The sequence below is a fragment of the Nycticebus coucang genome, chromosome 18 (genome assembly GCF_027406575.1).
Source record: "Nycticebus coucang isolate mNycCou1 chromosome 18, mNycCou1.pri, whole genome shotgun sequence".
Classification (NCBI taxonomy): domain Eukaryota; kingdom Metazoa; phylum Chordata; class Mammalia; order Primates; family Lorisidae; genus Nycticebus; species Nycticebus coucang.
In genome coordinates, this window is record NC_069797.1 from 61,749,897 (window position 1) to 61,772,623 (window position 22,727).

A 22,727-nucleotide genomic window follows, 5' to 3' on the forward strand; every position below is an offset into this window, starting at 1 on the left:
TACCCTTTTAACAATGACCAATACAGTTCCTTTAGGTGGTCAATTTCAAGTGCAACCCCTTGTGCCCTCAAAATGGAGAGAGAGAGCACTATAAAATGAAACCATCTTCAGCAGGTATTGTCCCTTCCCAGCTCCATGCCACCTTGCTAGCCCCAACAAAGGAAGTATCCCTCACCTGTTCATCCAGCCCCAGCTCTGGCGTGGAACAACGGGTATCTTCACTGGCTAAGTGTCGTGGAGTGTCCCGAGCCACAGGGGTGAGGGGAGCTGAGTGCAGTTCCGGGCTAATGGGGCTCCTAGGAGACTGACCATGGGAGAACTCCGACAAAGAGTGGCTACTACTGACATCAGGGGAGGCAGGCTGGGGTGTGGAGGGGTTGGCACTGCCCAGCTGGGGGGTTGTCCGGCCGTCTGATGACCTGTAAGACCTGTACACCAATGAATGCAAATCTGAGTGGCTGGGTAACAGGAGATTTCTCACCCACTTCTGTGGACCCGGGGATAGGGAGGCATGAAAATGCCTATCAGAAGTACTGAGACAGACTGACACCAATAGGCTTTTTTTGGGACCCAGCAAATCTCATTTCCTCCCACTACTGCCTGGAAGGCTAACTATGGGACTATTCACACCTGACACTGCAAGAAAGCCATGGCTGAACAATAACAAGGCTAGTGACACAGCAGCTAGTGAAGTCATGGTGGTATAGAAATTAGTTTTTGACAACTGAAGTTAAAGAAAAAGGTAAAAATGGCTCAGTGCCTATAGCTCAGATGGCTAGGGCACCAGCCACATACACCAGAGCTGGCAGGCTCACATCCAGCCTGGGCCAAAAAATAGTTGGGTGTTGTGGTGGGCACCTATAGTCCCAGTTACTTGGGGGGCTGAGGCAAGAGAATCATTTCGGCCCAGGAGTTTGAGATTGCTGTGAGCTGTGATGCCATGGCACTCTACCCAGGGCAACAGCTTGAGGTTGTTTCCAAAAAAAAAGAAAAAGGTAAAAACAAGAGCCCTCCAAATATCCTACGTTAGAATCCCAAGGGCTTCTACTACTATTAACAATAAATGGAGACAAAAGCCAGACACAATGGCTCACACCTGTAATCCCAGCACTCTGGGAGGTTGAGGTAGGTGGATTGCTTGAGCTCAGGCATTCAAGACCAGCCTGAGCAAGAGCAAGAGCAAGACCCCATCTCTAAAAACAGCCAAGCATCGTGGCAGGCGCCTGTAGTTCCACCTACTTGGGAGGCTGAAGCAAGAAAATTGCTTTAGCCCCAGAGTTTGGGGTTGCTGTGAGCTATGACACCATGGCACTCTACCCAGGGCGACAGTGTGAGTCTGTTTCAAATAAATAACTACAGGTCAGTGGTGCATGTATTTGGGGGGGAGGGACAACGACGCACCAGTTCAATCAAACAAAACCACAGAACCACAATCTACTGTCCAAAAGGAGGACTAACTTACAGTGAGGACATCAAAGCTACCCTGGCTACCTCACCACAACCCCTACTTATGCCTCCACTAGTTCTAACATACACCGAGGAACTTCAACAGGCTTGGCCATGGCCAGTAGATGAGTATAAGCAGCAATCAAGAGGCAATTCCATGCAGAGAGGTAGGGCCCGAACTCCCTGTCCACCCACCATCCACACCTATGCCTGCCCCATCACCTGCTGCCTCGCCGCTGGGGTGGCACACTCGTGGTCCACAGCCACCGTGCTCTCTCCATCTCCTCACATTTGGCATGCAGGGCGGCAAACGCTGCGTCTGATAGGTCCTCAATCTGCAATAAAACAGTTTCATCAATCCCTTCTCTCCTCCAGGAAGCTGAGAGTTTAAGCAGAACCATCCCCACCCCATTCTAGGCTCTTCCCAGTTAGGACAGAAACAAAAAGGTTACACTTGACACCCACAGGTCTTGAGGCAGCTGGAGTATGCACCCATGTGTATGTGTGAGTGCATGTGTCCTCTTCTAAGACAGAAGGACCATGCCATTACCTCCTCGTTCTCCTCATCAGGACTCCCCTTCAGAGACTGAAGATCAACCTCTCGCCAGCTGCAAAGAATGAACAATCATGAAATTGCAAGCAGGTGAATCCTGGGGAAGGATGAATGTACCTGTCCAAGAGACCTCCTCCTACAGGTGACACTGCTCTCCGGGTCGCAGGCTCTGCCCCTTCACATCTCAGTCTCCTTACCCTTAAGGCCTCTAAAATAGGCCCCCTACTCAAATGCCTACAAAGGTCAAAAATGGAAGCAGCAGACTGGGGTTGGATTGGAGCTGGGTGACTTGGATTAATTCAACCAAAAGAATATGTTTATAAAGAAGACCACCATTATTCAGTACCCACTGATTACCACCACCTCAGAATGCACCTAACAGGATTGCTAAATCTGATCTGTTAACAAAAGCTAGAAATGAAGATATACATGTGAATTCCTGCTTTGATTTGACAACGAATTCCAAACACGTCTATAGACCAGTGACAGCCAATGGCCTTGCCAGGTTGTAACTTCTGGTTTGGTTAGTGTAATCATAATTCATAGAATGAGAGAGAACTATGTATAGAAATAATTTAAACTTCTTCTTTTTTTTTTTGTAGAGACAGAGTCTTACTTTATGGCCCTCAGTAGAGTGCCGTGGCCTCACGCAGCTCACAGCAACCTCCAACTCCTGGGCTTAAGCGATTCTCTTGCCTCAGCCTCCCGAGCAGCTGGGACTACAGGCGCGCGCCACAACGCCCGGCTATAAACTTCTTTTCTTACTAAGAAGACAGAACCCAAGGCTAGGGCCCAAAGCTTGGTCAGAGGGAAGAAGGGAATAGGGCAGTAACAGAAGAACGGGGAGAAGAGCCAATTATTCAGGGCTTCTACCTGGGTGTCAGGATTTCCTTGTACTGTAGTTTCTCTACACGGGTGGTTGCAGCAACAGACATTGGGATGACAATGTTGTTAATATCAAACGAGCTCTCTCCCCTTCTCCTCCTCACTGGCTGCTGTAAGACAAAGGTAAGTTTGAAAGAGAGACATTAACTCTATAAAATACCAACTCACTCATCCAAGATTTAAAACAGTATCCAGTAACCAGGCCTCTGGGTCTTCAGGCTGAAGATGGGCAGTGACCATAGCAGCTGTGCACACCAGGACAGATGACCTCCAAAAGCACAGTCCTTGGTAGAAATACTAAGTGGTCCTGAGGATTAACTCCCATTCGTAAGTCCCACTGGCCACCCTCTTCCTTCATTGGCTCATATGAAGAGAGACTTTTGTTGAATTTTGTAGGGATGGGTAATCCCAAGTCAATTGTTGGGATCCCTTCTCCATATATACACCTTTATTAAACCCCTCATTTAACGCCCCCCCCCTTTATCCCTGTCTTAGACCCACAGTGGCCCCTCAAAGCAATAAACCTTATCCCAAAAGATGCCCAAAAGGGCTATCTCAATAGATTGTCTAACCTTGGTTGTCATGAATGCACCTCTTTCTTGAAGGTAAGAACTCTTCAGCTAAATCTGTACCCACCATCTGTTCAGCCTCTAAGAACTTTCTAGCTATAACAACAGAGATGACTAGAGGGAAACTAAAGAGAAGGACCTGGTTATACCTCACATTCCTGGAGAAAGGAATTTTGCTTCTATAGGAAGCTGAGACAATCAAACACTTGGGAAAATAAAGACTTCTAAGGATCCAGTATCAGGTGGACATCTATAATCTTAAAGTAGCTTGGAGACCAAGGAAGGAATAATATAGGAAACCAAAAAGCTTGGTCTCTTGAATGGAAGAAAAAGTCTACTAGCTACTTCTGCTCAAATGGCAAATACCCTATCCTGAATCAGAGACTGGCAACTGAGCTGTGAGAGGCTAGAGGGAAACAGTGGATGACAAACATGCTGCCATGGCAACAAAACAGCTGGAAACACCTAAGAGGCTGCATACACACCCAAATCACCAAGTGTGGTCAGCCCACAGGAAAGAGGTTAGTGAAGGGAAGCAAGGCAGGGATTATTCCCTATAACTGCTCTATGCTCCATTACCAGAAGGTGATAAAGGATTTATTCATCCTATCACCTTAGGGCATTTTCAGAGAATGTTAAAAGCCAGCATTTCCTGGGCCAGAATTTCAGCTGCTATCATTTACAATTTTAGGTGACCACATTGTCCTTTTCACTTTAACTTTCTTCTCTATCAAATGAAAGGACTGTCGAACTTAGGGTAACTGGTTAACAAAAATGCTCGAAGAGACTTTAGTGAATCTTGCCTGGCTGAGTTCTGCAGAAAGAAGATTAGGAATCTCAAATCCAAAGGTCTCTGTCATTGCCACTACCACATCTCTGCTGAAATGTTATGTCCCACTACAAAAGATGCATCTTAAAATAAGCCTCAAGAGATAAAGCCTCCCCTGTATCTTGGTCAAGAACGCATGTGAAACTGCTGGCAGAAACAGGTAAGTAATTTTCCTCATTAATTTTGCTGTTAGTACACTTCAAGGGAAGGAGACTGGAGCAGGTTGTGGGATTCCACCCTCTTCTTAAGACCCTCATGCTGTCAGCCACTGCATTTGGTCCAACTGTCCTCTTAAGAGCCAGAGCCAAAGAGCAGGTAATAGGAATGAAAAGTGGTTCCAAAATTCGTTGTACATTGAAGGCAAGGAGTGTTTTTTAAAAAGGCTATAGGATTCCCCTTCTTCTATCACATCAGAATCCTTTTTTTTTTTTTTTTTTTGCAATCATCCTGCAGCTGGACCTGGGACTACAGGTGTGCACCACCATATTCAGCTTCAAACCAGAAACTTAAATAGAGGGTTTTTCTTAAAACTACCAAGGTGATTCTGATGTAGCCACCGGCTTTTGTGCATCACTCCTGCAAATCCCCTTTCCCCTATTATCTCCCCGGTGTCTTCTAGCTTCTCTGCTTGAGTTCAAGTACAGTGGTCCTCTGTATCCAAGGGCTCAACCAGTTATCTGACAACAAATTGTGTCTATACTGAACATGTATACAGACTTCTTTGTCATTATTCATTACACAATACAGTGTAACAATCATTTACACCGCATTTACATTGTATTATTATAGAGTACAGATGAGAATGTACATAGGTTATATACAAATGCTACACCATTTTGTATCAGGGACTTGAACATCTGTGGATCTTGGTATCCATGGGAGGTTCTGGAATCAATCTCCCATGGATACTGAGGGACAATTATATTTGGCTTATCTTCTTACTATTAAATAGTCTTTTTTTTTTTCTTTGAGACAGAGTATTGCTCTGTTACCAAGGCTAGAGTGCAATGGTGTCATTATAGCTCACTCCAACCTCAATCTCTTAGGCTCAAGCAATCCTCCTGCCTTTGCCTCTCAAGTACCTGGGACTACATGTGTGTATCACCACACCTGTATAATTTTCTAACTTTTTTGTCGAGACAGGTCTCCCTCTTGATGGGGCTGGTCTTTTAACTCCTGGCCTCAAGCAATTCTCCTGCTTCAGCCTCCCAAAATGCTATGATTATAGATATGAGCTACCACACCCAGCCTAAATTCAGAGACTTTGAAAAAAATTGGTAACAAGTACCTTAAGGGTCAGCATAGTGCTATGTATTATAAAATTTGCATTTAATAAATTGTATGTAAAAATTTCAACTGATTCTCCAGACACAGGAGGGCTGGCAGCTGAGAAAAATACTGAAGTACTAAGACCTGAATCTCAGAGTTCAGACTTCTTACCATAATTAGGCTCTTTCATAGACTTTGGTTATCTAAAATTCACACTTTGCTGGTAGATAATTGAGTGTTAAGGATACTACACGTATATTTAGACAAAAGTTTTGAGTATGAGAGGTCAAGAAGAGGGAGGAGCAAGGAGGCCATTTGGAAAAGATAGACTTCTAAGAGCAAAAAAGAGAACAATATAGGCTTGGTGCCTGTAGCTCAAGTGGCTAAGGCGCCAGCCACATACACCAGAGCTGGTGTGTTCGAATCCAGCCTGGGCCTGCCAAACAACAATGACAACTACAACCAAAAAATAGCCGGGCGTTGTGGTGGGTGCCTGTAGTCCCAGCTGCTTGTGAGGCTGAGGCAAGAGATTTGCTTCAGCCTAGGAGCTGGAGGTTGCTGTGAGCTGTGATGCTACAGCACTTTACCCAGGGCTGTGTCAAAAAAAAAAAAAAAAAAAAAAACAATGGGTGGCGCCTGTGACTCAGTTGGTAAGGCGCAGGCCCCATATACCGAGGGTGGCGGGTTCAAACCCGGCCCCGGCCAAACTGCAACCAAAAAAATAGCCGGGCGTTGTGGCGGGCGCCTGTAGTCCCAGCTACTCGGGAGGCTGAGGCAAGAAAATCGCTTAAGCCCAGGAGTTGGAGGTTGCTGTGAGCTGTGTGAGGCCACGGCACTCTACCAAGGGCCATAAAGTGAGACTCTGTCTCTACAAAAAAAAAAAAAAAACAATAATAATAAGTACGAATAAATAAATAAAATTTTCTCTCTTTTCTTTCTTTTTTTTGGTTTTTGGCCAAGGCTGGGTTTGAACCCGCCACCTCTGGCATATGGGACCGGCACCCTACTCCTTGAGCCACAGGCGCTGCCCAAAATTTTCTTTCTTAAAAAAAAAAAAAAAAAAAAAAAAAAAAAGAATATGGAATTCCTACCAGAGTATGGAAGCCTAGTGAGCAATTTTGCGTGATCTAAGCTCTGAAAGAGCTTTACAAGTGCCCTCTGAGTGTGCCCACACCCAGGCTTAGACTGTGTAGTGTAATGGACGAGAGTTGGCTCTGTTGTCAGGCTATTTTGGTTTGAATCACAATTATAATGCTCAAAAGCTTCCTTGCCTTACATAATTTACTTAACCTTGGAAAGCCTCAGTTTTCATGCCTACAGAATGAGATAACACATGTACATCACTTAGCACTGGCACGTAGTAAGAGTTCTACAAACATTATAGTCGTACAGTTTTATTATTACTATTACCACTATTTTAACTATTACACAAATGACCTTCAGTAGATTCGAAGGAGCTACAGGTGTATGAGCTCAAGAGGGCACATCTGAGGAATTAGAATATTAGAATGAAATTCATGAATTTGCCTGGAATGGTTGTACAAACAGCTTCCTAGATGGAGCGTGTTACTATAAAAGCCAATTAGGGTGTGTGCCTGCACACCCATATGAACCAAATGGCCTGCCATTAAAACATGGGCTCTACCTTCTCCCTTCCCTTCCACTAGCACTCTAATGCCCAGTATTTATTCTCCGTATGCCATCTCTCGACTACTGGGAAAATAAAACAAGGAAATCAAATGTCTCCAATGCCATAGCTCCACCTCTCCTCATGTTCACTTCTTAGGCCAACAGGAGTTAAGGCCATGGTATTACTGAGTTCTGTGGGAAACAGGCCCACAGATCTTGAATAGTTACAGACCACCTTAAAAGTCTGTCTCTTCCTGATGCTTTTTATGGATGGCTCAACATAAATCCACCTCTATGAAAAACTCAAGAGAAGGTCAAATATTACCACTTTGCCTTAAAAATGATACTTCCATACAGCATGGTAAGCCGAGTTCCCATAAATGCCTTAAGTTCCATTACCCACCCTCTCTACTGTCCTCCTTGAGGACAGAGCCACTTGAATAAGCAGTAACCTGCAGAGGGAACGTCCAGCTAACCCCACACAGGTACTTACAGATGTGCTGGTTGTAACCTGTGAGCCAGAGCTGGTGGGTGCGGAGGAGTCTGATGAGGTGGAGAGCTGTCGCACCAAGGGACTGTGCGGTGGATGGTGAGAGGCTGCCAAGTAGTTTGAACTGCTTGTGTCTGTGTGATGTTTTAACACTGCAGTCAACAGAAAAGAGAGGAATGCATGGCTATCTTAACCAGTGCTACTTCTAACACAAGCTAGAACAGCAGCAATACACACTAAAGGCAAAAGTACTTTCTAAGCCTAGAGGACAAAAAAGTGAAGCAAACTGACTGATGGGAGGTAGTGGCTGGGCAGAGAGAGGTTGCTGTGGCAGTAAGAAGTGACCTGCATTTAGAAGCAGTAGCAACTCCTGCTCTGCCTTCCTAGAAGGTGAAGGACAAAGCTAGGGGGCAATTCAGAGAAGCCTAGGTTGCCCCAGAAAGCCCTGAGCAGGTGCAATTGCAGGTAGAGGTGCCATGGGCCTGGCCCTACCTTCACTTCTCTCAGATGAATGGTCTCGCAATCTCATTTTGCTGTGGTTTGGGTCATGCACGGGTGGCGGTGGGTTGAGCAAGCGCTCTGCTTTTGGCGCTGTCACTCGTTCCACCATGGGCACGGCCCCCACATCGTCTAAGTGCTGCCTGTGGGTCCTGTCAGGCCGGGTTTGGTGATGGGACAGCTCTGAAGAGGGGAACAGAAAAAGAGCTGTAAAGTACTTTTCTCAAATTTTTTCTTATTGAGTTCCAAACTCTTGAGTTCTCCCAAGGCCAATTCTGTACACCTAGGGCAGCAGCACAATCCTTCAGGACTGAAGCTTCTAGTAAATAGCAAAATGGCTAGGATAGACACAGGGAGCCCAGAACCAGAGAAATGTGACACCAAGCTACAGAAGAACAGCCTGCCCACAGATAAACCTAATACCATGCCGTTGCTGGCTGTTCACTGAGCCCCGAGACCCGCTGTGTCCAGAATAGCTTCCTGACTCCATCTGAGAGCATCTAAGACAAGCGGAAGTAACTGGCTGAATGTCTCTCAGTCAAATGCCTCTCCTATCCCCAACATACTAGAGTAGCAAATCTGTATCTTGAGAATATAAAAGGAATGAAAAGTAACTGGAATTACAAAGGATTCCCTGGTTCTCTGAAACTTACTGGCTGTTGTTAGGAACGAGTTGACCAACTTGTGCCTGTCTCTACGAGATGGATCTGACAGACTGCCTGGTATGGGTGCTCTGTGCTTAAGTGAAAACTTTTTGGGAGGTTTGATTTTGTCAAAAGGTTTGTTCTGCCATTGAGATTTCAGCATGCTCTGGAAGTGCAGGCTTGTGGGAACATCTGCAAGAAACACAAAACACTGCAGGTTAGTGCAAACACCTGGCCCTGGGCTCCTGAAGTGAGGTGTGCTCTCTGATCATTTGGACTTTCCATCACTCAACACCTACATGCCATCCTTCTTTGATCTGCCCTGAAATTTAGCAGGAAAAGTAGATGATCTATTTATGTGAACTTTACTGAAGGTCATTTTTTTTTTTTTTTTTTTTTTTTTTGAGACAGAGCCTCAAGCTGCCACCCTGGGTAGAGTGCCCTGGCATTACAGCTCACAGCAACCTCCAACTCCTGGGCTCAAGCGAGTCTCCTGCCTCTGCCTCCCAAGTAGCTGGGACTATGGGCGCCTGCCACAATGCCCGGCTATTGTTTGGTTGCAGCTGTCGTTGTTGTTTGGTGGGCCCGGGCTGGATTCAAACTCGCCAGCTCAGGTGTATGTGGCTGGCGCCTTAGCCGCTTGAGCTACAGGCACAGGGCCATTGAAAGTCATTCTTCATTCATAAGCAAGTCACTTTTGCTTAATCAGGATATATTCATTCAATAATATTAAGTGTCAACTTGTTATCAGGCACTATACTGAATGCTACATCCTTCCTTTAAATAACAACTATATATATAAGGTCATTATGAAAGTTTTGAGGATTGGTGCCCATAGCACAGTGGTTACAGTGCCAGCCACATACACGGAAGATGGCAGGTTCGAACCCAGCTCAGGCCAGCTAAACAATGACAACTGCAACAACAACAAAACAGCCAGGTGTTGCGGCAGGCGCCTATAGTCCCAGCTGCTTGGCAGGCTGAGGCAAGAGAATTGCTTAAGCTCAAGAGTTTGAGGTTACTGTGAGCTGTGACACCACGGTACTCTACCAAGGGTGACAAAGTGAGATGCTGTATCAAAAAAGGAAAACTAAGTTTTGAGACAGACTGTGTTATAGACCATTATTTCATTTCTAAGAAACACAGTCAATAGGGTCCTTCTTGGTTCTCCTGTGCAAGTTTCAACTTGCTTGGCTTATCAGTGTTGCTAGGGTGGGGGGTGGGGGAGTGCTTCATTTATTTCTGTCCTCCTGGATTTTACATTTCTTCTTTGTGTATCTCAAACTTTCATAATGGTCAGGTGTGGTGGCTCACACCTGTAATCCTAGTACTCTGGGAGGCCAACGCGGGTGGATTGCCTGAGCTCACAGGTTCGAGACTTACCTAAGCAAGAGTGATACACCATCTCTACTAAAAAGAAAAAGAAAACTAGCCTGGTGTTGTGACTGGTGCCTATAGTCTCAGCTACTCGGGAGGCTGAGGCAAGAGAATAACGTGAGCCCCAAAGTTTGAGGTTATTGTGAGCTGTGATGCCACAGCACTCTACTGAGGGTGACAAACTAAGGCTGACTCAGGAAAAAAAAAAACCCCAAAAACTTTTATAACTACCCATATACTATTCTCCTTCTTTCCTTGGCAGCCCCACCACTTCTCCCACCTTGAGATTATAGAAGATTTTCAGCTGACTGAATAGTGTTCACTATCACAAATCAATAATCTTTTAGACTTAATTATGAGTACATCCTTGAGTAATTTCTTGTAAGAAGGAATTTCTAGATTTATGTATTTATTTATTTTTTGGTAGAGACAGAGTCTCACTTTATGGCCCTCGGTAGAGTGCCATGGCCTCACACAGCTCACAGCAACCTCCAACTCCTGGGCTTAAGCGATTCTCTTGCCTCAGCCTCCCCAGTAGCTGGGACTACAGGCGCCCGCCACAACGCCCGGCTATTTTTTGGTTGCAGTTCAGCTGGGGCCGGGTTTGAACCCGCCACCCTCGGTATATGGGGCCGGCGCCTCACCGACTGAGCCACAGGCGCCGCCCTGAGTCTTTTTTTTTTTTTTTTTTTTTTTGTAGAGACAGAGTCTCACTTTGTCGCCCTGGGTAGAGTGCCGTGGCCTCACACATCTCACAGGAACCTCCAACTCCTGGGCTTAAGCGATTCTCTTGCCTCAGCCTCCCGAGTAGCTGGCACTACAGGCACCCGCCACAACGCCCAGCTATTTTTTGGTTGCAGTTGGCCGGGGCCGGGTTTGAACCCACCACCCTTGGTATATGGGGCCAGCGCCTTACGGACTGAGCCACAGGCGCCGCCCAATACTGAGTCGTTTAACACAAGAATTCACATAGTATCTCTCCATTTATTTTGGTTTTCCTTGATTTATCTAGTAGTTTTCAACATACAGATCTTACATACACATTTTAAGTTTACTCCAAAGTTTTAATGTTTTTTGAGGCTATTATAAAAGATAGTACATTTTAAAACTTTAATCGCCAGTTGTCCATTGCTTGTATTTAGAAATACAATAAATTTTTGTATAATGAGCTTGTATTCTGTGATCTTGTTAAATCCCTTAGTTATAGCTTTTTCATAGATTTAACAGGACTTTCTATATAACATAAATATGTCTTCTACAAATAAGATTATTTTCCTTTTCCATCTGTATGCCTTTTATTTTTATTTCTTGCCTTACTTTGGCCAAAACCTGTGATGATGAATTACAACTTTTAGACGTTCCTTTTTATGTTTTCAATATTCTAAAATTTTTACCATTATGGATACAGGTCTGAATCTTTTTTCAGTGTTCTGCAAAGCTTATCAGGGTTATTTTGATCTAAAGACCATCATACCGGGCGGCGCCTGTGACTCAGTGAGTAGGGCGCCGGCCCCATATGCTGAGGGTGGCGGGTTCAAACCCAGCCCCGGCCAAACTGCAACAAAAAAATAGCCGGGCGCCTGTGGTCCCAGCTGCTTGGGAGGCTGAGGCAAGAGAATCGCTTAAGCCCAGGAGTTAGAGGTTGCTGTGAGCCGTGTGACGCCACGGCACTCTACCCGAGGGCGGTACAGTGAGACTCTGTCTCTACAAAAAGAAAAAAAAAAAAAAGACCATCATAACTTTTCTTCAGCTCCCAGTACCTTCTGGGAATCAATAACCATCTGGGACATGCTCAAAAGTTCCAGGCAAGAGTTCATGTCTACTGCATTGAACAGAATGCAACACCACCACTAGATGGAAGGTGGTTATGGGTGGGGTCAGTGTACAGGAAAGGAAAATCCAATCTACCTTTCCCGAGGTGAGTCCAGACAAATGCCCTTTAATCCTGGGCAAAGAACCTGAACAGCTCCCATCCATGGAAGCTGCTTATACCTGCATGCACTTTGGCCCACTTCTTCTTCTTCTTCTTTTTTTTTTTTTGATTTTTGGCCGGGGCTAGGTTTGAACCAGCCACCTCCAGCATATGGGACCGGCGCCCTACTCCTTGAGCCACAGGCGCCACCCGGCCTACTTCTTCTTTTTTTTTTTTAAACAGTCTCACTTTGTCACCCTGGTTAGAGTGCCTTGGTGTCACAGCTCACAACAACCTCAAATTCTTGGCTCAGCCTTTTGAGTTATTTTTTGTAGAGATGAGATCTTGCTCTGGCTCAGGTTGGTCTCAAATCTGTGAGCTCAGGCAATCCACCCACTTCAGCCTCCCAGAGTGCTAGGATTACAGGAGCTAACAACCAAGCCCAACCTAGGCTACTTTTTCCTTTTTATTTCTCTACAGGCACTGTGTATCACTCATCATGAGTATATCACTTAATCTTCACAGCAATTCCAAAGGTAAACATCACTATGCCTCTTTTAAAGATAGGAAACAGGTTTAGAATGGTAAATTAACTTTTTTTTGAGTCACAGTTTCAGTTTGTCACCCTCGGTAGAGTGCTGTAGCTTCAGAATTCACAGCAACCTCAAACTCCTGGGCTTAAGTGATTCTCTTGCCTCAGCTTCCCAACTAGCTGGGACTACAGGTGTGCACCACAATGCCTGGCTAGTTTTTTAATTTTTAGTAGAGACAGGGTCTTGTTCTTGTTTAGGCAAGAACACCTTAGCCTCCCAGAGTGCTAGAATTACAGGTGTGAGCCACCATGCCTGGACCAAATTAACTGTTAACATGTCCAAGGTTACACGGTTTAATAAGTAATAAATAACATTTACACTCAGTATTATACAACCCTGGAGCACCATACTCTTACTCACCACACCTTAGTGAGACTATTCATTGATCAGAATACCAGAGGTTTCATTTTGTGATGAATCTCTCTCAAATTATTACCAAGAAAACAGAAAGTATAAGATTATTTTTCAGGGCGGCGCCTGTGGCTCAGTGAGTAGGGCGCCGGCCCCATATGCCGAGGGTGGCGGGTTCAAACCCAGCCCCGGCCAAACTGCAACAAAAAAAAAAAAAAAAAATAGCCGGGCGTTGTGGCGGGCGCCTGTAGTCCCAGCTACTCGGGAGGCTGAGGCAAGAGAATCGCGTAAGCCCAAGAGTCAGAGGTTGCTGTGAGCCGTGTGACGCCACGGCACTCTACCCGAGGGCAGTACAGTGAGACTCTGTCTCTACAAAAAAAAAAAAAAAAAAAAAAAAAAAAGATTATTTTTCAAGGCATTCATGCAGTGTAAAAAAAAAAAAAAAAACTCTTAAGTAAATAAAATAGTTCACTTATTTTTGATCATTTTATGATCATTGGGATGATTTTTCCCAATGGGAAAGCAGTCTCAGCTCCATAGAGCTCCCTGATAACAGACTCAAAGGCAGTGAAACAAATTAGGAAAGCTATTAAAGTTTTAATGATAAACATTTGCTGCAATTCCAGAATTGAGACCAAGTCTCTGAAGACAGTGCTGTCTTCTGAAATTTTGTTCATACTCATTCTTTCTTTTCCACACTGAAAAATAAATCCACCTGGGCGGCGCCTGTGGCTCAGTGAGTAGGGCGCCGGCCCCATATGCCGAGGGTGGTGGGTTCAAACCCAGCCCCAGCCAAACTGTAACAACAAAAAAATAGCCGGGCATTGTGGTGGGCACCTGTAGTCCCAGCTGCTTGGGAAGCTGAGGCAAGAGAATCACATAAGCCCAAGAGCTGGAGGTTGCTGTGAGCCGTGTGACGCCACAGCACTCTACCGAGGGCAGTAAAGTGAGACTCTGTCTCTACAAAAAAAAAAAAAAAAAAAGAAAGAAAAATAAATCCACCTATCTCAACTCCAAACAAAACAAAACAAAAAATTAAAATGAATGCATTATTTCTTTTTTTTTTTGAGACTGTGTCTCAGTATGTCGTCCCCATGGTGTCACAGCTCACAGTAATCTCAAACTCTTGGGCTTAAAGCAATGTCTTGCCTCAGCCTCCCAAGTAGCTGGGATTACAGGTGCCCATTATAAAGCCCAGCTGGTTTTTTTGTTGTTGTTGCAGTTGTTATTGTTGTTTAGCAGGCCCGGGCCGGGTTTGAACCCATCAGCCCCAGTGCATGTGGCCGGCACCTTAACCAGTGAGCTATGGTCGCGGAGCCCATTATTTCTTAAAAAAATAAAAAGATTTACTATTAATCAACAATCAAGAATTGAGTTTAGAGATATCAATGGTAAAAAATTCTTTTCTTTCATTAAGAGGGGTTGGGAAAAGGGTATAAAGGAAATAAAGCACTGTCTAGAAGCACTACGCCCTACACAGTATTATCTGAAACAGGGACTGAACAGGAAATGTATAGAGAACGCTCAAGAAAGGGGAGGAGAACAGTTCCTATACATGTCAGGATACCTCTTTGTCAACAGAATAGTTCTCCCACTTAGCAAAGGGAGTATGTGTATGTGTGCATGTAAAATGGGACTCCCAAGAGGGTAGTGATTTTATTTTTTCCTTTTATTTGAGAGTCATTGCTCTCCCAAACCTGAAAATGCAGGTAGAAAAAAAAAGGGGAGATAGGGAGACCAGGTTATAGTGAAAGTAGCAATTAACTAGAAATAAGCAGTCTTGGATTCAGGTCTTAGTTATATCACTGAGTAGGAAGAGAAAACAAGAACAAATCGTTTAGCTGGGCTTCAACATCTCCTGTAAAATGAGGCACGAAGCTAGGTCAGGGCTGGCAACATCCTAGCACACATGCTCTACCTTCAACTCTCTTGTGAGCTGTGGGTGTACTTAACCCATCACAACAGTCCTTCCTGCTGTACCTGAGACCTCAGATTCTTCCCAAACAAGAGAGTAACTCCGGTCTGGCGCCTGTGGCTCAGTCGGTAAGGCGCCGGCCCCATATACCGAGGGTGGCGGGTTCAAACCCGGCCCCGGCCAAACTGCAACCAAAAAATAGCCAGGCGTTGTGGCGGGCGCCTGTAGTCCCAGCTACTCAGGAGGCTGAGGCAAGAGAATCGCTGAAGCCCAGGAGTTGGAGGTTGCTGTGAGCTGTGTGAGGCGACGGCACTCTATCGAGGGCCATAAAGTGAAACTCTGTCTCTACAAAAAAAAAAAAAAGTAACTCCAGACAACTACTCTCAATTTGAATAGGTACAAGAATTGAGTTTAGAGATATCAATGGTACCATCTATTTGTTATTGCTAGAGTACATGACTGCCAAGTCTCTCAACTCTTAACATTGAATCAGTAACTATACAGCTAAAACCTCACTTCTAATCTCTTCTTCTCATTTAATGGTTAGAACACCATCTACAGACCACCACTCTGCACCCTAGAATTGAAATATTAAATATAATCAAGAGCACCTTCCCCTTTAAATCTACTGATTAAGCAGCAAAAGATAATAACAAACTATTTAAGGGACCAGGCTCCTAGACTTTTTTTTCGACGTGTGCTGTGTTTCCTTTTAAATATGTCTATGAAGAGTTAATAAAAACCTACTTGTAGGGATTTCTGGCCTAAGTTCACATACTAAGTGATTGATATGTTGTAATACTTAAGAGATGTAAAGAGTCAAAAATCTGAAATAGATTGGATACTGAACACAAAAGCAAGCAAAGAAAGGAATATGAAATGGAGAACACAACAGGGATCCAATCAGCTAGTGGACCTCCCCTGTATCATACCTGCATAGGCAACGCGGTTAAAATGTTATTAGTGGTGAAGAAAGTAGAGATCCTTACCAGCTAAGTAAACAGGAAAATAAAACAGATTACTAACATCATCTTAAGTTACTATTTCCTCAAACAAAATGAAAGATCCTGTCTTCAAGCCCATTAGGGTTTGGTACTCTATGATTCAGTTGACTGTTTTACTCATTACTTTCCACCTTTTCTTAAGCACACATTTTTTGGGGTATTTTGTATTTGCTCACTGCTTCCTCCTGCTGGGAAGTTGCGGTAGCCTCGTATATGCAGTTTGGCAAGCTTTCTAAAAAAAGCATAGATCTTCATGGCCAGCAGGCGGTGCATTTATTAAGCTCTTTTTTTTTTTTTTTTTTTTTTGTAGAGACAGAGTCTCACTTTATGGCCCTCGGTAGAGTGCCATGGCCTCACACAGCTCACAGCAACCTCCAACTCCTGGGCTTAGGCGATTCTCTTGCCTCAGCCTCCCGAGTAGCTGGGACTACAGGTGCCCACCACAACACCCGGCTATTTTTTTGGTTGCAGTTTGGCCGGGGCCGGGTTTGAACCTACCACCCTCGGTACATGGGGCCAGCGCCTTACCGACTGAGCCACAGGCGCCGCCCTAAGCTCTTTTAATAAACTTAGAAGTTGAGGCTGACTTCCCTCTCTGTGTCCACAGGCTGCTGAACAGGATGGCAGCGGATGACCGGCACCTGGGTTCCAGCTGCGGCTCCTTCATCAAGACCGAGCCGTCCAGCCCGTCCTCGGGCATCGATGCCCTCAGCCACCACAGCCCTAGCGGCTCATCCGACGCCAGTGGAGGCTTTGGGCTGGCCCTGGGCACCCATGCCAATGGTCTGGACTCACCGCCCATGTTTGCGGGCGCTGGGCTGGGAGGCACCCCGTGCCTCAAGAGCTACGAGGACTGTGCCGGCAGCATCATGGAGGACTCCGCCATCAAGTGCGAGTACATGCTCAACGCCATCCCCAAGCGCCTGTGCCTCGTGTGCGGGGACATTGCCTCTGGCTACCACTATGGCGTGGCCTCCTGTGAGGCCTGCAAGGCCTTCTTCAAGAGGACCATCCAAGGGAACATCGAATACAGCTGCCCGGCCACCAACGAATGCGAGATCACCAAGCGGAGACGCAAGTCCTGCCAGGCCTGTCGCTTCATGAAATGCCTCAAAGTGGGGATGCTGAAGGAAGGTGTGCGCCTCGACCGAGTGCGTGGAGGTCGCCAGAAATACAAGCGTAGGCTGGACTCGGAGAGCAGCCCTTATCTGAGCTTGCAGATTTCTCCACCCGCTAAAAAGCCATTGGCCAAGATTGTCTCCTATCTACTGGTGGCTGAGCCAGACAAGCTCTACGCCATGCCTCCTCCCGGCATGCCCGAGGGGGACATCAAAGCCCTGACCACTCTCTGTGACCTGGCAGACCGGGAGCTCGTGGTCATCATTGGCTGGGCCAAGCACATCCCAGACACACCCAAGATGCTCTCACGGCACACTGGTTGAAAATCACTGTCACAGAGAGAGAGAGAGAGACCCAGGCCAGTGCCCTTCATCCAAGGACTGCGTCTCATGCTTCAGTGTCTTCCAGCCTCAGGCCACAGCCCGGCACACAGAGGGCATTTCACACTTGCCTTTGCCCACCTGTATCGAGCATTCACTGTATGTGAGGTCTCCTGCTAGGATTTGTAGCTGACATAAAAAGTTAATTTCTGCCCCCAAGGACCCCATTTGGAACAAGGGGCCAATTCCCTCAGAACCCCAGCCATTGTTCAAGTCAGTCTGATGTCGCCCTAACCTAAATGCAGGTTTTTGCTGTGAGTTGAATTTCTTAAGTATTGGGTTGCCTAGAGGGCAGGCCTAGGTCCTCAGAGTGCCCACTTCTTAGTCCCCGGGAGCAAGAGATGAGAGGAAGAGCCCATCGCCTTTGATGCAGGGGCATCCAATGATGATTCACTGCCTCCAACCTCCCCATATCCTGCCCCAGCCTGGAGACTCTGCGTGGGGAGTCCCCACCACCCTGCCCTGCCCAGGCTGCCATGTGCAGGGCATCCCAGAGGCCTCCTCACCAAGGTCCCTTGGCAGCCCTGCTCCCAGGTAGCCACTGTCTGGCTCGATGAAATATGAGCTGCCGAGTGACAGCAGCTGTGTCTGAAGTGGCCCCAGATCCTATAATTACATCTCCCTTTATTACCTCTGCTAATGGCCCTCCAGGTCGACAGAAACGATCATAAATTAACAGATTATGAACTCCACTTGCCACAAAAAAAAAAAAAAAAAAAAAAAAAAATAAACTTAGAAGTTAACTTTCTTTCCCAAAGGGTTAGGTATCCTCCACATTTTTTCTTTTTGAGACAGAGTCTCATTTTGTTGCCTATAGTAGAGTGTTGTAGTGTCATAGCTCACAGCAACCTCAAACTCTTAGGGTCAGGCAATCCTCTTGCCTCAGCCTCCCAAGTAGCTGGGACTACAGGTGCTCACCACAATGCCCAGCTATTTTTATAGAGACGGGAGTCTTGCTCTAGCTCAGGTTGGTCTCAAACTCATGAGCTCAGGTGATATACCCGCCTTGGTCTCCCAGAGTGCTGGGATTACAGGAGTGAGCTATTGGGTCCACCTGGCTAATCCTTTACTTTTTTTTTTGTAGAGACAGAGTCTCACTGTACCGCCCTCGGGTAGAGTGCCGTGGTGTCACACGGCTCACAGCAACCTCTAACTCTTGGGCTTACGCGATTCTCTTGCCTCAGCCTCCCGAGCAACTGGGACTACAGGCGCCCGCCACAACGCCCGGCTAAACTTTTTTTTTTTTTAGAGATAGTCTTACTTTGTTGCCCTCGGTAGAGTGCCATGGCGTCACAGCTCTCAGCAACCTCCAGCTCTTAGGCTTAGGCGATTCTCTTACCTCAGCCTCCCGAATAGCTGGGACTTGGGACTACAGGCACCCACTGTAACACCTGGCTATTTTTTGTTGCAGCTTGGCAGGGGCTGGGTTTGAACCTGTCACCCTCGGTATATGGGGCTGCCTGATCCTTCACATTTTAAACAAGGACTGAACTTGATTACCTGAGGCAGAATCAAAGCCCCTCCTGCTGGACTACTAATAGGTTACAGACCATAATCCCTCCACCTTCCATAGGCAGGCATAGAGATAGCCACGGATCACACTTATTGGGAGTGGCTGAGGTGTGGTCAAGGTGGGAGAAGAAATCCAGGATAAAGAGCAGCAGTTGGTAGTCATCCTAACAAACTATACAAACCAGTCAGGGAACATTAGTAAAATCCTACTTTAAAGGAAAAAAAAAAAAAAAACTGTTCCATGAGGCCAGAAAAACAGCTATTGGGCAGTGCCTGTGGCTCAAAGGGGTAGGACGCCGGCCTCATATGCCAGAGGTGGCAGGTTCAAACCCAGCCCCAGCCAAAAACTGCAAAAAAAAAAAAAAAAAAAAAATCCCCCAAAACAGCTACATATCATATTCAAACAAACGTAATCATCCATAGGAATTAAAGAACGAGTTGAAAATTTCCTTAACTTTGTTAAGGAAAAAAAAAACCCGTGAAAACCTTTTAGAGTTGAGGTTGCAAAAAAGGTGGGCCCTGTGGTCAGATGTGGCACACAAATGTTTGCTCTACACATTGTTGAGCTGCTGGCCTTCACTGTTACATGTGGGAATCCCAATGTATCAGGGGGTGCTATTCACACAGAATATAATGTGAATAGTGCCCTCTCGAGTTGGTATATCAGTCTTAGGAATCTTCTAATTGACAAACAGAATGCATTCTGAATGTGGCAGTTGTTTGGATCAAAGCAAAATTATCCTAATAGGAACAATATTATGTATGATAATTGGGTCTCGAGGTCAACCCACAGAAGTCTAATTAATCCACAGGCAACTGTAGTTCATCCTCCTTGGGCTGGAGATATAGTATTTTTATTCATTTTCATTTACAGTTTCATAAGGAGAATTAATGACCAACTTTCTTGTCCAACCCCCAAGGCTATGTATGATTAAGAGGAGAGACAGGGAGAGAGGGGGAGAGAGAGAGAATGAGAATATTTAGAGGCAGGAAAATGAAAATAATAAAAACCAGAAAAAAGAGATGTTCCATTATCTTTCTTTCCTTTCCCTCCCATTGCTACCTACAGCTGTAATAGGATAGTGTGGGGAAGTAATAGGCACAGGAGCAGTCAGCAAGACAGAAAGTGTAAAGAGGGAATGGGCAACCTCCTGGTAGAGATGCTGAATTATAGAACAGGAGGTATCAGACATGTTCTGGGCATATTTGATTAGCTGTTAGGGAAACTACCCGCAACTTTACATGGCAATACTACTGAACAGAAATGGGCTGTTGTGCTTATCAGGTGGTATCATATTAGTACTACTATAGGTCTCTCGTTTATCCTTCTTTCAATATGAGACTATATATAATTTAACATAGTAATCCTGAATGAGTAACCCAAGAAATGTACCCATTTCTTCCTGGAGGCTCTTCTATAGCCAGAATCCTGAAATAGGGTAGAAAGCTGACTATTCTTAATAACCTGTCTGGGAAAATATAAATAAGCAAGGTATATATGAAAGGAAAGACAGGCATCACATAATTTGGGCTTGAATATAAGGCCATTTGAGGCCAGGCACAGTGACTCACAGGTTCGAGAACAGTCTGAGCAAGAGCGAGATCCTTGTTTCTAAAAATAGCCAGGTGTTATGGTGGGTGCCTATAGTCCTAGCTACTTGGGAGGTTGAGGCAAGAGCCATGCCTGGCTGACAATACATTTTTAAAGATATTCTATGACATAATGGACTGGGTTACTTGTGGCTAAGGCTACAAACCCCATGCCCTTCCTCACCACTTGAAAAATGAGAAGAAACTCTCTTAGCACACTGTACACTTCTACTGGCATCTTCTTCTGGTTTGGTGGATCTCTTGCAGCCTTTTTGCAAAATTCTAAGACACGACAACTTTGTTGATACCTTGAGAGCCCTGAGTTGCAACTGGTCCTCAGCTGATTTTTTTCACCTAGAACCCTCTTAAATTTCATTCATTAGACTTTATATTCTGTGGTCTTTCTTACCATCTGGAAATGCCAGAACAGGGTGAACACAAGAGTCCAACTGTGAAAGACGTTCCAACAGAGGGGCTTCATAGTGAATTTCAGGAGGCACGGTGTTAACACTGCCTGAACCACACAGTGCACAGGAGGGATTCACATCACACGCAGAGCGGATTGTGCTATTCCGATGAACCTGTGAAAAGCCAAACAAAACTCTGACAATTCAGCATCTGGCACAAAATCCTATTCCCCACTTGTTATTCCAAAGACACAAAAAACCTTGTGTGTCTGACTTTGCGAACAGAAGGGGTGATCAGCTTGTTATAAGATCCCCATTTGTCTAGCATACTAATCTTCAAAGTAAGGAAGGAAACTTGCTTCTTTGTCAAGGATGAAAACAATTACTTGAAGCCCAAAGTGCTTACCTATATATCAAACTTTTGACAGTTTAAAGATATTATAACTCTGCTTTCAAGAATATGCTACAAAACCTGCATGCTTTTACCATCTTCATGGACTTCAGGTGGTCTCAAACAAGGTAGCAAGCATCCATGGACTGAAACTCATTAACTAATCTTAAACCCAGTCTAAAATCCGTTGTTACAAAGCTCACACCTAACTAATAAAAATAAATTTTGTATAGTGTTCACTTCCATAGTCTCTGTTAGATTAACTCCAAGAGGATTGAAATTATTTCTATTAAACTTTCTTTGTAAAATCTGGACAGAATAAATCAATAACCTCACCCAGCTAAGTCCAAAGTGAAATATGAACGAATTTAAATCTTCAAAAGATTTAATCTTATAAAAAAAATGGGAATTTTATAATTTTATGCTTTGAGAGGGAAACTTCAGGTCATGCTGAATGCAGATCCGTAATATCCATGTGAGTGTTAGAATGAAGAAGTTTGCGATTTGCCAAAGCACAGTTCATAAAATCACTTAGGCAGCACAATCTTAGCAGCAATGAACTTGCCTATGAAATGGCATTATGAAGAGGAATCCTAGAAGGGCAGTTTCAGAAGACAAAAAGATAAACATTCAAAACACTGCTAGAACAACGTAGTCTTTATCAACACTCCCCGTCTGCCTCCTCCTTAGCAATCACATAGATGGGTCCCACATATGCTAAGAAGGTCCCTCTGAAGGTTAGATTGGGCGAACTGCACAGAAGTAGATGCCACTGAAAAGAAATAATACCAACATGGCATTTCTGTGTAGACAACATGAACTGGTATTGTTTTCGAAAAAATATCACTAGCAGCCTATTTAACCAGGGCTGGTTTTCTGGAGGAGATGACATTTTAAAGTAAAGAGTGGGAAAATTCAAAAAAACTATTAGGATCTAAAAATTGCACCCAAAGCACCAACATTAAAGAGAGATTACAAAAAGATATCAAAAATAAAAATAAGACTTAAAAGGAAGGGAAGTATATTTCCTCATAAACTGACTCATGGGATCACCTAGCTCTTCTCTGTATGGGACATGGACAACATTTCACTTTATGGCTAGAGCACACATCTCTTAAGTGAAAGGCTAATACATTTAGCTGTAGAGTACAAAGAATATGTCAAAAATAAAGTAAAAATAAAGGAAGAGATTAAGATGATAGCAGAAATTACTAAAAGGAAGTACATGCTAGAAAAGAGAAATTTATCATTTAAAAACGGAAGCTTTTGTTTGCATACCCAACCCTAAAAGCAGATAGATAGTAACAGACCAATTAACAACATAAGCTGTTAAGAATGACCTACTGGGGAGGTGCCTGTGGCTC

The 22,727-nt window shown here is 44.8% G+C and overlaps 2 protein-coding genes across 5 annotated transcripts in view; one reads left to right on the top strand and one right to left on the bottom strand.

The window, feature by feature from the left end:
• The window catches only part of KANSL1 (KAT8 regulatory NSL complex subunit 1), a 212,374-nt gene that overhangs the window by 1,924 nt on the left and 187,723 nt on the right, over positions 1-22,727 (bottom strand). For 3 of the 4 annotated variants that reach the window (XM_053567822.1, XM_053567823.1, XM_053567821.1), the window contains 8 exons: positions 20,975-21,146; positions 8,822-9,004; positions 8,163-8,351; positions 7,674-7,822; positions 2,873-2,994; positions 1,997-2,054; positions 1,669-1,781; positions 176-428 (listed from right to left, as the gene is read on the bottom strand). In XM_053567822.1, the coding sequence (XP_053423797.1) occupies positions 176-428; positions 1,669-1,781; positions 1,997-2,054; positions 2,873-2,994; positions 7,674-7,822; positions 8,163-8,351; positions 8,822-9,004; positions 20,975-21,146 (1,239 nt within the window). The remainder of the gene's footprint in view (positions 1-175; positions 429-1,668; positions 1,782-1,996; positions 2,055-2,872; positions 2,995-7,673; positions 7,823-8,162; positions 8,352-8,821; positions 9,005-20,974; positions 21,147-22,727) is intronic. The other variant, XM_053567824.1, reaches the window with a different exon arrangement.
• On the top strand, positions 16,576-17,406 carry LOC128570181 (steroid hormone receptor ERR2-like). Its single transcript, XM_053569141.1, has one exon. It carries the CDS (start codon positions 16,585-16,587, stop codon positions 17,404-17,406), a length of 822 nt encoding a protein of 273 aa, XP_053425116.1. The 5' UTR covers positions 16,576-16,584.

Excerpts from the sequence above, each read along its gene's own strand:
- LOC128570181 (XM_053569141.1), top strand. The coding sequence starts at position 16,585 with ATGGCAGCGGATGACCGGCACCTGGGTTCCAGCTGCGGCTCCTTCATC.